This window comes from Podarcis tiliguerta (assembly GCF_965153285.1).
Source record: "Podarcis tiliguerta genome assembly, chromosome: 5".
Taxonomy (NCBI): domain Eukaryota; kingdom Metazoa; phylum Chordata; class Lepidosauria; order Squamata; family Lacertidae; genus Podarcis; species Podarcis tiliguerta.
The window spans coordinates 73,556,550-73,573,977 of NC_139538.1; the positions used below are offsets into that span (position 1 = coordinate 73,556,550).

General features: G+C 42.1%; 1 protein-coding gene across 2 annotated transcripts in view; it reads left to right on the top strand.

The window, feature by feature from the left end:
* LOC310677317 (uncharacterized protein) overlaps positions 1 to 8,558 on the top strand; it is a 35,291-nt gene extending 26,733 nt beyond the window's left edge. Inside the window, exons 3-4 of one of the 2 annotated variants that reach the window (XM_083440149.1) lie at positions 6,957 to 7,035; positions 7,939 to 8,558. In XM_083440149.1, coding sequence (XP_083296275.1) covers positions 6,957 to 7,035; positions 7,939 to 8,006 — 147 coding nt within the window. In that variant the 3' untranslated portion in view covers positions 8,007 to 8,558. Of the gene's footprint in view, positions 1 to 6,956; positions 7,322 to 7,938 lie in introns of those variants that run through there. The other variant, XR_014511059.1, reaches the window with a different exon arrangement.
* The last annotated feature ends 8,870 nt before the right edge of the window (positions 8,559 to 17,428 follow it).

Below are 17,428 nucleotides of genomic sequence, written 5' to 3' on the forward strand. Positions count from 1 at the left end.
TGAGAGGGAGGAAAGTCAATATATCATGTTTTCCATGACTTGTTTAACAATATCTTAGTGGAACCCTGTTATGCTTTAAATGGCATGCTGGGCTCACATGGTGTTCTTAAATGTGATTTTCTATCTTGTTCTTGCTCAATGCAATTGAGTTGCAGATTAATTAAATAAGGAAGATGTCATTTAAACCATAGTATGAAAAGATTAATTGCTCCAGATCTTAAATATCTGTCCACATTTGAAAAATTACACTGTCATTTTCACAAAACACAGTCGTACCTTGGATCCCAAACACCCAAACTTTTGGCAAACCCAAAAGTGAGTGTACCAGTTTGCAAACATTCTTTTGGAACCCGAACATCCGATGGGGCAGCCAATCAGAAGCCAAGCTTTGGTTTCCAAACATTTTGGAAGTCGAACAGACTTCCGGAATAGATTCCATTCGACTTCCAAGGTACGACTTCTCTGTCTATTTGCATGGAAATTTACAATAATCATTAAAAAAAATAGGTCTGATCTAGATGTTTTTACCTTGTGACTTTCCTGAGTATCAAAATATTGAGCTCATCCACATGTCTGCTTGCCGCACCACTTGCCCCAGAGAAAACCCACTTTTTATCAATGAATTGGAGCAAATGTCAACTGGATTTTCTGTGTATTGACGTCTGTTCTAATTCAGTGTTCAAGAGTGAGTTTTCCTGGGCAAATGGAAAACCACTCAGACCCCATGCCTAGAAAGCACAGACAAGCAGAAAACCACTCAGACCTATTCTTTCTAGGTATTGTGTCCGCAAGTGAATTGTGGACAAGCCTGTACTTCCCTTTTTGTGCTGTTTTCGGCACTCATTGCAAACACATTCACACAACTTTCCTCCTCCTTTGCTTGCATAGCACGTCATTTTTAAAGTAGTTGCCATGTGTGCAAATGGACACCCAGGTCTAGCTGTTCAACACCCTGTCTAGGCATACCACTCTATCATAACAATGGTCCGCACCAGGGACCAGTGTCTTTATTCGGGTGGACAGCTTCAGCATAATAGAGCATGCATGAGTCCATCTTCCGGCAAGCAGACTCAGCGCAAGGGTACAATGGCCAGTTCGTCTCCTTCAGCTGGACAGCAACAGCAGGAGGTCACAACAGCCAATCTCTCTTCTTCAGCTGGGCAGCAAGAGAGAGAAGAGATGAGTTGGGAGAAAGAAATCCCATCAATCCAGGGGCTTCTGCTTACAATGACCTGGCACCAAAAAAAGCAAAAGTTACGGATACTGGAAGCCAGCAACCACCAAAACTTTCCGTCTGATTGCTATTTAGTTTTAGTTAATGAAAATGAAACCATTTTAACTAAAATCAAATGCACGCTTATGCTGCAAATCATGTGTGATGTGCAGCCTGGGGCTTTGCAAATTTTCTGCTTAGTGTGCAGATTTTTTCCTGCATTCTAGTTGCCTTGCCCAACCCTCCAGCCCTGGAAGCCTTCAGAAGACGACTGCTCCAGATGAAGAACTGAGGAGAGAGAATCTTTCTGCTGGCCACCAGGCAATGGCTTTTCCACTTGCCTTGCCCCCCCCCCCCCCTGAACTACAGCCCCAGGAGCCTTTCCCAGAGATTCTGAGAAGAGCAGAAGCAGCTGGGAAGAGAGGTGTTCAGGGATCCTTTTTTAAAAAAATAATAATAATTTTATAAGTTGTGTGCCCTTGTTTCTAAATTTGATCCTTTTACATGGTTTTGTATGTTCTGTGGTGTTTTATGCATTGTGATTTGCTGTTATTTTTAACTGATGACTGATTAGTAACTCTTTGTTGTAATAAGTGTAAACTGCTTAATTTTTATTTGCTGACGTTTAATTTTACTGTTTACTATTAGATTCTAATGGATTATTGAATATTGCTTTATTTGATATATGTTGTTTATTTTAAAGTTATTGTGACTTTTTAAATTGGATCAGACGGTTACTATTAATGTTTTATTGTGTCTTTTATGTGTTGGAAGCTGCCCAGAGTGGCAGCCCAGGCCAGATGAGCAGGGTTTGAATGAATGAATGAATGATAGGAAACTTATAATCATGTGCAATATTGTTGTTGGATACAAATTCTTCCAAGGGGACAATCCAGCGGGAGTAGCGTCTGATGTCGTTTTTGCTTGTTTCCCCTGCTTCCCTACATATAATAATTGTGTGTTATAAGCACTATACAGTGGTATCTTGGTTCTCGAACTTAATCCATTCCGGGAGTCCATTCAACTCCCCAAACTCCCCAAACCATTCAAAAACCAATGGCTTCCAATTGGCTGCAGGAGCTTCCTGAACTCAATTGGAAGCCGCAGAAGTCATGTTGCACGTTTGGTTTCTGAAAAACGTCTGCAAACCGGAACACTCACTTCTGGGTTTGTGGCGTTTGGGAGCCAAGCTGTTCAAGTACCAAGGTACCACTATATTGGTATTATCTCTCTCACACAAGGGGAATGGCTGCACCCACCAGCTCCATCTTCACTGCCATGTCTCTGTTGACCCCATCCACATTGGGAGCATATCTGTAGAGTGGAGCCTGTTGTATGTGCCTAGGTTACACCCCCCCCCCCAAAAAAAAAAAAAATGATTTAGAACTTTCCACAGACTGACTTATAGATCATGGGGGAACATGTGTGTGTATACCAGTCTTCCCTATAATGATATCCTTTTGCAACAGGTGGATGATGGAGTTCTTATTTCAAAGAGCATATAAAACACATTTAGAAATGTATGACTTTGAGCAAAAATATTTTAGAAATGTGTATATTGATGAAAACAGATTTAAATACAGTGGTACCCCGGGTTACATACGCTTCAGGTTACATACGCTTCAGGTTACAGACTCCACTAACGCAGAAATAGTACTTCGAGTTAAGAACTTTGCTTCAGGATGAGAACAGAAATTGTGCAGTGGCAGTGCAGCAGCAGCGGGAGGCCCCATTAGCTAAAGTGGTGCTTCAGGTTAAGAACAGTTTCAGGTTAAGAACGGACCTTCAGAACGAATGAAGTTCTTAACCTGAGGTACCACTGTACACATCTGTAACACATACTTAAGTGTCTATTTAAGAGGCATTGTTGTCCAGATTAAAACACAAACAAACAAAAAAACTTGCAGATTAATGCAGAAATTGGATGTTACAGATTTATGGTGAGCGCATGCAAAACTGGCCCAGACTGGGAACAGAGAGATTTGCTCATCTCTTCTCTCAGTCACAGAAGCGCCACTGTGCTCTTTTTCATAGCTTGCTTGCCCAGAGAACAATTGTGCCTTTGCATAAAGCTGTTCCACAGAGCTGAGGCTCAAAACGTGTCAGGACCCTTCCATAGAAATTGCTTCACACCTTTGGGTGTGCTTCCCTTCCTGAAGTTGGTTGTGCCCTTGCTGATGATTTCACAGAAGCATCTGGCCAGCCATTGGTGGAAACAGAAATCCCATCTTGATGTACCTAAAGCTCTCTGTGTGCCTGCTATGACACAGCCCAGTTAGTGTTCAAGCATCTGCCTGGCATGGTTACAAAATGACTGCACCTCAGAGGCTAACAGAGGATACAGCAACATAAACAAATCCATTGCTGTTGTGCAGTTAATCTCCCGTTATTTTGTTGTCTTAATTCCTCTGAAGGCCTGCTGAGATGTGCTCAAGGTGCCATCCTTCAGGATGCACCAAGCAATCTTTCTGGGCCCATTCTTAACCGAGTGCTTCTGAGGTAGTAAATAGACCCATCCATTTCTAAGATAAATAAAGTAAGATGAACGTGGAAAAGGGGGGGGGGGGGTTGGCAGCACCATGTCAGTTCCATTACTTAGTCGAGGGCTTCAGCTATTCAGAAAAGCAAAGAGTGAAAATGTGCAGGTTAAACTTGTAGCCTCTCCCACTGTGCTGGGATTCAGATCTTGAACTGCCAAGCCCACTTAAAACGCAACTAATTCAGCTGCAGCCACAGCCAGAATTGCTTTCCATTCCTTTGCTGTCTCTGTAATCCCTGTGGTTTGCTCCTTCCCCCGCTCCCAAAGGTTATGTCTTGAGTCAAACTGATAGGCTCCCACTTTATTAAGATGATTCTTGTTTAAAATCCCTACTGTGGTCTACAAGCACAGTTATGCAAAAGCCTGTAATGCAAACTGCAGAAACATATATATTCCATTAAGTTTGGCTCCTTGCAGTGCTCATCTTCAGGAACACTCTAAGGCTTTGGGGTGTTTTATTCCCCCTGTAAAGGGACACAGTTGATTTGGTAATACTTGCCCACTTTGTCCCCATAGTTTATGAGATTTTATTAAATACTGAAGTTGGCAAGGGCTGATTTCTCTGGGCCCCTTTCATTTCCCAAAGCGTGTTCTCCCTAAAATGAGACCCCGTGTTGCGGTGGGGTCTGCTGAGTCACCCCTCTGTTGCCAGGAAGGGTGGCCAAGATGACCCTGGCATTTGATTGGATGGCTGTGTTGCTGGGTGAATTTAATTGTTGCAATTTGGTGGGAGGGATCGAACCTTTTAAGTTCCAGGCACGCAGCTTGGTGCTTTCTCTTTCGCTGCGTGAACCGGATCACCCGCCCACCCGCCCTGAGTTTTGAGGGTTTGCTTGACCTTGCTATGCCTGTCATGGGGTTGTCTGCCATTGGGGCAGGGGCCTGGTAGGAATTTTGTCCATCTGGCTGATTGGCTGGGCCATTCCGTTAAAGGAATCCAGGGGCTTGCCACAATTTCGTCCAAATCCCTGGAGAGGGGCTAGGGCCGGCAAGCCCCGGGAAGCATGTGGGTGAGCGCTGAGGGCCTGTGACTCAGCTCCATTGCTCCCCAATATTGTTTTCCCTTACTGGCTTCCGAGGGAGTTCAGATGTCAGTTCTGTCCCCAGGTGGGGGGGACAGATAGTCTTAACCAATGCCTAAGCAACCACTCACATACATGTATTTTAATAAAGTTGTGGCCAAAATTATGCCAAAAACCTTAAACAAAAAATTATGTGTGAGTTGTGAGTTATTTGAGAGGTGGCTTGGGAACCTCGACACGCAACAGTACTGAAATTAACAAGGTTTCTTTTGTTACGAAAGGTTCCCCTTATTATCGCATGTAAGTACTTTATTGTTTATCCTACTTCGACATCAGTATTAGGTTTCTTAGAACAAATCCAAAACCGTGTTGGAAGGATGACAAACGTTTATAGGCCCCAACGCAAAATTTACTGAAATATATGATCGCTTATAGCATGCCAAGAGCCCATGTCAGAGAGTTGCACAAATGCTGTTCACCTGCATATGTGTGCACAGCTCTCACAGTGTCAATAACTTGCTCCAGAGGGAGACTGTTTTATTCAGTTCTGCCTATCGAGAATTGGCTGTCTTGCGACACTTCAGCCTTCATGGAGACAATTACAGACAACAAACACACAAGGAGCCAACCAGATGAAGTACAAAAGAATCAAGGTTTAATAACAAAGAGACATTCTCCAGAGAGAGATTGAGGAAAGTAAAACATAGTTGGAAACGGGAGGTATTTGCATTGCTTTATCTCCTCGGGAATCTATATCTATACAATTCCACTCTACGCAAACATATATCTATCTGTTTAGCAATAGGCACAGACCTGTCTGTGTCTTCCTTGGCTTGTATGAGATATGAGATCCTCCCTTGGAGGATACAAAGAGTTGTGTACAAATCTCGATTTGCTAATGTTCCTGTGTGTTCTCTTTAACTCAGTAAGTGAGCCAGCTGTTTTCAACCAATTTTGCTGAATTGTCTGGATCCCAAGGAGTCTAGGTATGAAAGCCTTTTATACTGCAAGAGTAGTACATGTGGAACCTGCAACAAAATATTGCAATGAGGAGCACTCCTGTTCTTGGTACCACTAGCCAGGCATGGCCTTTTCCAGGATGCTCCATTCCACTCCCCTCAGTCTTCTGTTTCCCCTCCAGTACTCAGCCAGCAATCCGTAGATGCTGAGGGACCCTGTCCTCACTTGGCTGTTTTTAACAGTCCCCCCTTTTTTTCTACTTCTACAAATATTGGGGTTTTCCCTAAGCTGGATGGCACTTGTGTATGGGTAATGCTGTTTCACTATCTACGAATTGAGATAATATCCAGCATTCAGTTTTCAACAACAGCCAGCCATCTTTGTTAGCCACACAAATAAGTTGAGCAGATGATGACCTGCTGCACCTGTTACTTCTGCGATACACAGGTACACTCTCTGAATCTTTAAATGGATAATTCAATTCAACTATCATAGCTACTGTAATAGGCACTGGTGACTCTATCCTCCAATAGGTTGTCTTAATTCTGAATGAATGAATGAATGAATGAATGAATGAATTAAACCACAGTCAATCACCACATCTGAATTCCATATTGTATGTTTTCTAGTGGCACCATCTTAGAATTGTACTAATATTTTGCTTCTCTTTATGCCGCTCCTACCTTTGTGGTGAATAGGCTTCCAGATGCTAGACCTACAGGACAGAAAGTAATGGGGAGGAACTAATTTAATTTGAGCAGTGATGACCATTGAATGAAGTTGTTCTGACTGAACCTTGATTCTCCAGGTAGTGTCAAAACAGGAAGTTTTGTTGTGATTTCAAACCTGTCATAAACCCAAATTGCTGTGACAACGTCTGAAGTCTAGAAGGGATGTTGCAATGTATTTATCTCCATTTCAGTACAACTACCTTGACACAGAAAAAACATTTCAGAAAGATATGCCTTAAACACATGGACACAGATGAGCTGCGTGAATCTTGTTTTTACTACTTATTTCTCTGTTCTTCTATGATTGTGACTATGACTGAAACATTATTTTACAATATTGGACTTGCTTTGATCCATGCTCTACTGGGTCTTCACAAGCCATGACTGAGATCTACTTAGGTGTGTCTGAAGCCATCGTTAGAAAAGTTGTTTTGCCATCTCTTGAAAATATCTCAGGCACTTGCCTAATTGGCTTTGGATGTTTGCTTTAGGTGAAATCTGGTGACAACCTGTGTAGAACCACCACCCTGAGACGTTTTGATATTTATCTTGAGCAGACTCAGAAATCAGGTAAGTGGGGAGAGCTAAAAATGAAACCCACCCCCTGAATGATGCAAATCCCATTTCAAGCTTCCCAAACTCACATTGGGGCTTACACCCTGCAGAGCTATTACTCACAGTTCCATGCAACTCAGGAGAGGTCCCAACTGGACTTATCATTTACAGCTGAAGATCATGGAGGGTAGCAATCCTCCATGACCTCCTGGCTACAACTGGCAGACAGCTCTGCATGACTAAGGAGAGGCCTCATGGAGAACCCAGCTGCTTCACTCAACGTAGCAATTCATAACTTGTGCATTGCTTGTCACCATCAGCCCAAAACATCCCCTCACTTTTTCTGCTTTCTGTCTGCTCAAAGCCACATATGTTAGGAGACAGCTTGCTCCTCACCCTTCTCCACAAATTCCAGACATCTCCCTCCCCCCATTCAGACTTTTCACTTTTCACTGACTGACCTTGTTGCTGCCTCATCACTCGCCATCTTGTTAAGCAGCAGTGATATAAACAAACAAAGGTCGGATGCAGATGCACCGGCGAAGCCAATACAGTGCTCGTTGGTGTGTTTGCACCATAGCAACCTAGCCAACACATTGCCTCCTCCAGCAGCAGCAGTGTGGCCAACCTGAGGTCAGGTGATTGGCAGCAACGCACTCTAACAATGCTAGATTCATGGTGCTTCAGATCTTTGGCTGTTTTGACTTTCTCAGAGGAAGAGTGGAGTAAACATACTAGGGTTGCCACCTCATTACTTTTTGGGCATCCCAAAGCACCCTCTAATCTCTAATCCTATTTTAGGGAAGGCTATTGACCACAACACTACTTTAATCAAAGCTCGTTCCTGTTTGGTGACTATCTAGGTGCATCAACATTACAACTTTTAAATCAAATTGACACTTTCTTCTTCTTCTACAGGCATAACTTTTCAGGAAGAGCCTTGTCTAACTGTGGCTTGTTGCAAATGTCTTGTTTTGGAATCCTAATCCATTTATAGAATGCCATCTGAATAGAATTGAAACTGGTTTAAAGGTATATGGTAGAAGTGCCATTCGAATCTGCACTGGACAGGAAGTTATATGTTTGACTCAGCAAGTGTGTGTGTGCATTTGTGAATGCGATTTTTATAGTGGTGAACAAATTTTGTGCCTAGTAGTGCTTACCCTTTAATCAGCACGACTCTATCAATGAGCCATGATTTGTTCTCTGTGTGAAAACTCCAACATGATGGCAGCACTACACTGCGTTGTGGAGTAGCAGACAGGTGTATCTGTGGTGCGGCTTTGATGGGTTTATGCAAATCTGTAGCTACCCACCTGCCACAAAACATGCCAAGTGCAAGGCAGGAATCTGAGCCTGCAACTTTTGAGAACAAGATTTATGAAGTCCCGCAGGCCTGCATCTGTTTATCATCTCGTTTGTCCCAAAGAGCTGTAGGAAATTATTCGATCTCCAACTTCTTATAATTATGGTGTATGAAAGCAAAATTAGCATCCAGCTCCTACTACGAGGGAACACAATAAATCTGTCCTCATCTTTCTGTCTGAATAAAATAAATGTATGTTTGATTCTGCCTTTCGCTCACACTTAAGCTTGTAAAAGACCCTGAATCTAGGGAGAACAATGATGTAGAAAGGCACAATGATGAATACAAATTCAATGGGAGTTCCTTTGTATTATATATTTTCTAAACTGTGAGCCAACTGGGCATCAGCTTGTTAGCTTTTACTTTCTGCAAAGCAGCTCTGAAATTTCATGTGCTACAGTAATGATTAATAATAATCATCCTGTCATCATTCCATTTTTTTCCTCCTTCTGTGGGGTGCAGATTGTTTGAACCTTATTATTATTTATCTTTCAGTTCTTGAGTTCCCAGATAGCCTCCTCATGGAGCTGCTTGTTTTTTTACTGCATGTTGGATCAAGTTGCTATGGTTACCCCATGCCATTAGAGAAGGGAGTGCTTATTTCTTATCAGTACAACTTTGGGAGAAGTCAAATTTGGTATATATCCTGAATGAAATATATTAAGCGAGAGACAATTGAGGCTGTGAGTTGTTGGCTTCTGGCTTGGCAACATGAATAATAGCTGCTCACTGGATAATTAGAAATATTGGCTGCCTGGATTCACCCTTCAGATTTGTATTTGAAAATATGACATTAACCACTAATCTGCATTGCAAGTAAACACACACCACAAATCCTCATGCTGGGATCCATTTAACTTGAGTGGGAATTTGCTGGTATACTTTAGAATATACTTTAGAGTATTTGGTGTCAAGCTGCCACTTTGAAATTTGAATACAGTCATACCTTAGATATTGAACGCCTTGGTACTTGGACGGTTGGCTTCTAAACGCCGCAACTCCTGTACTGATTTAAATGTTGATTTGATCCCAGACATGGACATTTTTGTCCTGATCCACAGGTCCAAAGGAGGACCTATGTGAGTAGTCTGATGAAGGGACACCCCCATTCCTTCTTAAATCTGAGAGACCACAACACAATGACTTGCATTTGCCTCTAACAAATTTGAAAAGTATAGATCAACAAGAAAGCAATTTCAAAAGCTGTAACAATCAAGCTCGAATCTGTATGACAAAATCCCCACTTTTTATTCCTTTCTAATACACTTCACGAAACAGTGTCTCTTTGCTTTTTTACTAAGCTGTTATGATTTTCAGAGGCTTGGAACAATATAAAACACTGGGCATGTGCTCAACCAATTTCAGTCTCCCCCAAGACTCAAGCAATTGTAAATCAATTGTATTAAAAATATTGTAATGTCCAGCTAGGGGACCATTCCAAAACCATTTTAATATTTGTACAGCAACATATCAGCTTCAGATTTAGAGCAAATGATTTTTAAAAAATAAGCTATGTTGTTTACCACATCACGATTTAGCTTTGGGCAGGGACCACAAGATTTGCACTGATGCAACTCAAACAGACCTGTCAAAGAGGCTGGATCCATCTTTGTGGCTTAATGACATCAGTTTGACAGAGGTTAATGGGACTGCATGCGTTACTTAACTGGTTTTCAGTACTATTTAGCATGAAAGAACCAAATGGTTTGCAGCAGTTGTGACAAACACTTGAAGCAATGGCACACGGCCTCATTTCCCTGGATGATTAGTTTGGTTGGGATTAGCAAGCCAAAAATTCTCTTTTATTAGCTAGAAGCAGAGATGAATGGGAGAACAGGGACATATACTGAAGGTGTATGAGAAGCTGCTGGGTGAGCACTTGGCCTAAATCCAGGGAGAGATTTGTGCTTTCAGTATGACCTAAACATCCTCCCAGGAAGAATCTGTATGACCTGAAATGTGTTGGATGTAGATTCTGGCTGCATCTTAGATCTGTTTTCCGTATTTTTTAATACACAAGCCAAAACAGAGCCATCTTTTGAAATTCATACTTCTCTGAACTTTGCAATTCGGTTCCCCAACCAAGTAATTTTTCTTTATATTGATAATGAATATCCTTGAGGTTGCACGTTTTAGCAAAAACAACACAAAGATGTGCTATGTTGGAGAAAAATAATCTTCAAAAAATGTGTATTTTAAGTTAAACCACATACAAATTTGTATATCGTGAGAAATTTGCACAGAAATGCTGGTGAATTTTCACGAGGATTTAACACAAAATCGCAAATGGATGTGAAAATGTGAAGGTCTGAACTTAAGATGGAGAAAAATGAGAAACTAAGAGAAATCAAAATGGACTGAATCACCCATCCTTGGTTGCAATTACACTTACATGAGAGTAAGCCCTATTGAACTCAGTAAGACTTGTACCATCTTTTATAAGAATCCCAAGACACTTTACAGCTGTGAAAAAACACAGCAAACCATGCATTAAGACAAGTAAAAGCGCATCAGGATTCATAAAAATATTTAAATATAACAATAGCGGTAATAGGCAATCAATCTTTCAAGGTTGGGTTTCCTAAGACATGGAAATACTAGGAAATATATATATTAGGGGGTACCCAACTAAATAGTTTGGCCGGTGCAAGAACATTTATCTGCCCAGTAAACTTGCTCACCTTTTCCTCTTACTGCATACACCATGTGCCCCATAAATTATTCCAGAGGGACGGGGACCCCTGGAACAGATTTAGGGGTCACGTGGGGAAAGGAGAGGGTAGCTAAGTTCCATAGTGCTTTAACTATTTAGTTAGATACTGTCAGGGAACTGCCATCGGAGCCAGAGGGAGAGGGAGGGCTCCAGAGGGATTCCGGAGAGCGTCCCGGGAGGGAGAGAAGCAGCACATCTTCTGGGGAAGGAAATCAGCGTAGCACCAGTGGAGAAGGGGGGCAGATGGGGGAATCGGCGAGGTGGCTCCAAGACTCATCACCGGGGACCAGCAGGGAGAGCATGGGTCCTCCGATGCCCACACCCTCCCTGCGCAGAAGGCTTCCGCGCAGGGAGAGTAGGCGGAGACTAGGCGTCAAGGAACTTTTATGCTGGAAGAAGTTCAAGAAACGCCCACTGACAGATTCTGCCAGCGATTGAGACAGCCACGGGTGAGTGGCTGTCCAGACAGAAAGGGTTCACTCAGGCAACCCACCCAGGTGTGGAGCCTATTTACGCACGAGCAACCCCTAGAACCATTACAGATACCAACAGGTTTTTTGGTTTAAAAAAGAGAATATTCACGATACAAAGTCCCCTCAGGAAATATAACCTAAAAGCACAGCTTTCAAGCTGAAAACTGAATAGGTGAACATTTTCTAGAAGCCCAATATACCAGTATTGGCACTATGACTCCTTCTGTTGTTAATAGTGCCATGATAAATTATCTACTGTGCTTCCCTTTTAACCGCCAGCTTTGCTTTTTTCTGAAACAAAAGTTCTTCAAACATGTCAAAGGCACTTGTCCTCCTTCAGGACAAGATCATGGCAAGTTTGAAGTTTGAAAAGAATCTATTTCTGAGTTATCGAAGTGCAAATATAGTACTTTAATAAGAGTTTCTAACATGAGGGAAGGAATCTTTCAGCACTTCTCAGTTACACAAGCATATGATAGCATGAAATTGAGGATGGGAATTAAGAGAAGGAGTGAGGAAAAAGTTTAAGGAAGTTCAGGCAAGTAGAGGAAAATGTTCAAAAACACACACCAGGGATTGGGTGGTGGGACAAATTTTGAGATGCTTAGACATTTAGGTCTTCATATATATATATATATATTTCCTAATCTGTCCCTCTCAGACCCAATGTGTGGACCAGAACTTAGCTATTAAATGGTTTTCACACATCTCCAGATGTTTTGACAGTTCCTGGCAGTTACCGAAAGGCAAATTTTGAGAGAAAATGTATGTTTGAAAATGTATTTTCTGAGGAAAATATACATTGAAACATGTACTTTTAGAGAAAATGCACATTTACATGTGCACTAAATTAATATTTAAATATTATTTTGATAAGATTTCAGATTAATGTAGAAATGGGATAGAATGTTGGGTAAGAACAGGTGACAGAGACACAGACCAGATATAGAAAGTTCCTCCCATCCTTGGTGTGTTTGATGATACCCCCACTGATGTCATCAGAAGACTCCCTGTGAATCAACTATGCAGCCTAGAATAGGTGTGAGCAGTGGTGGAGCTTCAAGCTCTGGTGGGGGGATGGAGAGCAGGTGGGGGCATGACTGGTGTGCATCCCGGGGGTGTGGCACGCCACCAGCTATGGGGCAGCCGTGATGGCACCCCACCGGGATTGTGGGACACCCCACCGGGACACACCGGGATTGTGTCCCTCCGCACCCCTGTTCCTTCGCCAGTGGGTGTGAGGAAACTGGCCCTCTAGGTGTTGCTGAACTACAATTCCCATCATTCCTTTTCACTGGCCATGCTTGCCAAGGCTGTTAGGAGTTGTAGTTTAGCAAAATCTGGCGGGCCAAAGGTTCCTTACACCTGGTCTAGAATATGTCCTCAAATACTCTGTGACTGACACAGAGGGTGTTTCTGGGAGAAGTGATAAAGACAGAAAATGATGAATAATCTCTGTATCAGAACATAACAGGTGAAGTAATCCTCAGGTGGTTTGTCTCTATTGTTTTTGCAAATTAGTCATGCTCTGTATCTATGGAAGCTGTAGACGTAAGAACTACCTGTTCTCCCTGCTTTCTTGTGTCCAAGTCAAAGGACTGTAATGATAGCAAATCAACATGGCTTGCCAACAAGGAAAGGTCACTCCCCCTGTGAAAATGAAGGCTCATCATTTTTGTCAGACATATCCACAAAAGTGACACTAGAGCCTTCTATTAGAAATTCAAAAGACTGTGGCATTTACTAAGAATCTGTTCATAAGCAGCTACAATCTCAATGACTGTGTGCTATACACGAATGCATAAGTGAGCAAAATACAGAAGCAAAGGGGTTCTTGTGTGGATGAGGATGGTCTTAAATTGCTATACAGAAATAACTTCTAATAAAAATAGGATTTTTCTTAGAAGACAGTGCTTTTTAGGAGAATCATAGTGCAGCTGAATATTTTTTTTTCAAGGAGTAAGGCTTAGAGAATCATAATCCAATGGAAATACTTGAAAGAGCATAAAGGGCTTTATAATAATAATAAGAGTTTTATTTAAATTACTAAAAGCATGCATTAAGAAAATCAGGGGAAAATCTTTAAATGAGTACATCTAACAATGATTATTTCATTTCACAACCAAAAGGGCTAATCTTTGCAGCTTTTCATTGATTTTTCCATTTCCTTTCCTCCCATGACTTTTTCAGTGCAGTCAATGGATCTATTTTGGCTGTTGAGAGTGTTCTCAGCCATTCTATGGTATGCAATGGACATTTCCATTTCCAGTGATTTGCAATACTAATCTCTGAAGCTCCCAACACAGTTCTAACAAGAGCCATATGCTCACCTACATCAGGGTGGGGTTGTTTTTTTTTGTTTTAAAAATTTTACAATATCAGAAAATAATGTACTGTCAGCTCAATCCTAGTTATTATAAAAATATATGTAACATTTCCACCCTGACGTTCATTAAACAATGGGCATTTCCATCACATATGCATGAAGGTACCAACTTGTGCTTGACATTTCCAGTAAGTAACTCAAGTTATGTTATGCAGCCTGTTGAATTTTTATGTTGTCAGGTGCCATATACTGTATTTTTTGCTCTATAAGACTCACTTTTTCCCTCTGAAAAAGTAAGGGGAAATGTGTGTGTGTCTTACAGAGCGAATGCAGGCTGCTCAGGTATCCCAGAAGCCAGAACAGCAAGAGGGATCCCTGCTTTCACTGCGCAGCGATCCCTCTTGCTGTTCTGGCTTCTGAGATTCAGAATATATTTTTTCTTGTTTTCCTCCTCCAAAAACTAGGTGCATCTTGTGGTCTGGTGTGAAAAATACGGGTATATACTATCTTGGTGGACCACAAGCTTAGCATGAGTCAACAGTGTGATGCAGCAGTAAAAAAAGCAAATGCTATTCTAGGCTGCATCAACAGAAGTATAATGTCCAGATCAAGGGAAGTAATAGTACCAAACTATTCTGCCTTGGTCTGACAACATCTGAAATATTGTGTCCATTTCTGGGCGTCACAATTTAAGAAGGATGTTCACAAGCTGGAATGTGTGCAGAGGAGGGCAACTAGGATGATCAAGGGTCTAGAAGTCAAGCCTTATGAGGAACAGTTGAAGGAACTGGGTATGTTTAGCCTGAAAATCAGGAAACTAAGAGGAGATATGGTAACCATCTTCAAATATCTAAAGGGATGTCACATGGAAGATGGAGCAAGCTTGTTTTCTCCTGCTCTGGAAGGTAGAACTCAAACCAAGGGCTTCAAGTTACAAAAAAGGAGATTCTGACTAAACATATGAAAAAACTTTCTGACAATAAGAGCTGTTCAACAGTAGAATAGTTTCCCTTGGGAGGTTGCGGACTCTCCTTCCTTGGAGGTTCTCCCTCTCCCTCGCCCTCTCCCTCTCCCCCCCCTCTAAATTCAAAAAACATATATTCCAAAGTTACAATACAGTTACAATACAATACATTTTCAATCAATACAACACCTCTGTGATGATGGCCATCCAGCCTCTGGTAAAAAACCCTCCAAGACATTAAAATATCCTGTTCTTCAATAAAATATTGTAATGCCTTGGAGGTTTTTAAGCAGAGGTTGGATGACTATATGTCATGGATGCTTTAGCTGAGATTCCTGCATTGCCCTTGGGGTCCCTTCCAACTCCACAATTCTATGATTCTACCAGTCGTCTTAACTTAACCCAAAATGACCTAAGCTGTGAGGGAAGTGCAGCTGGTGTGTACAGCTCTCTGACTAGTCTGATGGGATGCAGCAGCATCAGGACCAGTGGTGGGGATGCATGAAAGTGATACCCTCAAGGATGCATCAATGCATGCATAGCACTAGGTAAAATATGGTGTCTAGAGGACAGAGAGACGGGTCCCATTGGCAAGGATACAGAGGAGGATGGTGAATACAGGAGTTGGAGGAAAGCAAGGACATTGCAGAGTAGAAAAGAGGTATAGACAGGGAAGTAGGAGAACAAAGGAAGGAGGCCTGACTAAGAAAGGGATGAGGAACCAGGAAGGGAAGAAAGTAAGGGGGGAGAGGGAAGGGTCTGGGGTGATCAGCCCCAGATGTGAGCTAAGAGAAGAGGAAGAGGAAGAAAGACAGATTATAAGAAGATAGTATGTTGACTTAGAAAGAGATTCTATTATGAACTTAGTAACAAAATTCTCTAAGACTAGCTAATGACAAAAAACCACCTGAGCATCTTTGGAACCTTAATGCAGGGCAACCTTGACAGCTGCATCTTGAATCACTGGTGCAAAAAGTGAAACATCTGATAATAATCTTTTTTAATCTTGTTGGAGGAACTCTTTTGGAAATGTTTGTTTTATTCTAGTTGGTCTTAAATGTTTGACACGTTCTTTGGTATTTTATCATTTTAAAATTGCCTTCAAACTAATCCAACCCACCCACCCCGGGCTGCTCTCAGGAGGAGTTGGATTCAGAGGAGGTATCCCTTCACCCAACCCACGCAAACCTCTGCCACCCACCCACCACTAATGGTGGGGGGGAGATGGCAACAAAACCCTAAAATCTCACCTAGGTAAAGGTCAACTTGCATTGGGAATTGTGAGGCACACACAGAAACTGACTTTTTGCCTGTTGGACCCACTATTGGTCTCATCCACTCAATCCACCAGAGCCTGTCTTCACATGCAGGGGAGGTCCCTAACTCACCAAGAGTTTGAGACCTATCAGCTACCCTCACCTAGTTTAGCTGACTAGTTGAAGCCATTCCTAGGTGTGGCTGCTGTTGCATGCTGACAGCTCCTAGGAGCCCCAGGTGAGAGCTGAGTGCAGTGTGAAGACCAAAGGTGGACAATCTACCCCAGGAGGAGCATGATGTGTCCCCCACCAGAGATACTCTCCCTCCCCTAACGCCGCTGGCAGCTGTAAATGGGGAAATGACTGGGTGGTGATTTTCAAATTAAGTTTAATGCCTCTTTTGTAAAGTACAATATATGTACAATGACTGATAAACACAGGAATGGTGCAGTGCGGTGGGATGGGGAGAATCAGTCTAAATAAATCACCCTTTTAACCAAAAAACAGGAGGAGGTAAAAACAGAAGGGCGGATGTATAGAAGTGGAAATGAAAGTTACAAACTGAGTTTTTCAGACTGGTGAGCTTATCATCACCTAATCATAGCTCATTGTCCTCTGGCAATGAAACTACTGATAAGATAAGAAAACCTAATCAGAATCCCTTCTCCACCCCTGGAGCAATGGGGACATTTATAACACAACCCATGTTTCTTACATGCTCTCCTCTGCCAGTGTATCCAATAACTACAATCAGCTCCAGATTAGTTAAATCCACTTGAATTGGCGATCTGCCTGTGAGCAACGGGTGTCAGAAAGACTCCTTAACAGTGCATTCCTATATAAGTTTGCTCATAAATTAATCCTGTTGAGTTCAATAGGAATTACTCCCAAGCCTATATAGACTGGCAGGTCTAAAGCTACATAGCAGCTTTACCATTCAACAAAGAATGGCTGGTAAATTTTCAGAAGGTCTCGAAAGGTATACATGCATTCATAAGTAACTGGAAGATAACTGAAGGCAACAGTTGACAGAGTTGTTAATGTAAGTTTTTATTCCCTGTTCTGCTCCTGTTACATTCTGTTCCATCCCCACTGTGTCCTCTTCTGGGTCCAAAAGGACCCGAGCATCAGTGGCTGTGTGTCAACTGGCCGCGTGCAAAATTGTTGCTGCCTGTATGTATTTTGCAGTTTGCAAAACAGCAGCTAGAGATAGATGCCCTTTTGCATTTCCATCTCTTATTCCAATTCATGAGTCTGTCCTGTTTCTGCACTGGTGTGTGATTTATTTTTTGAAAAATAATCTGCATGAA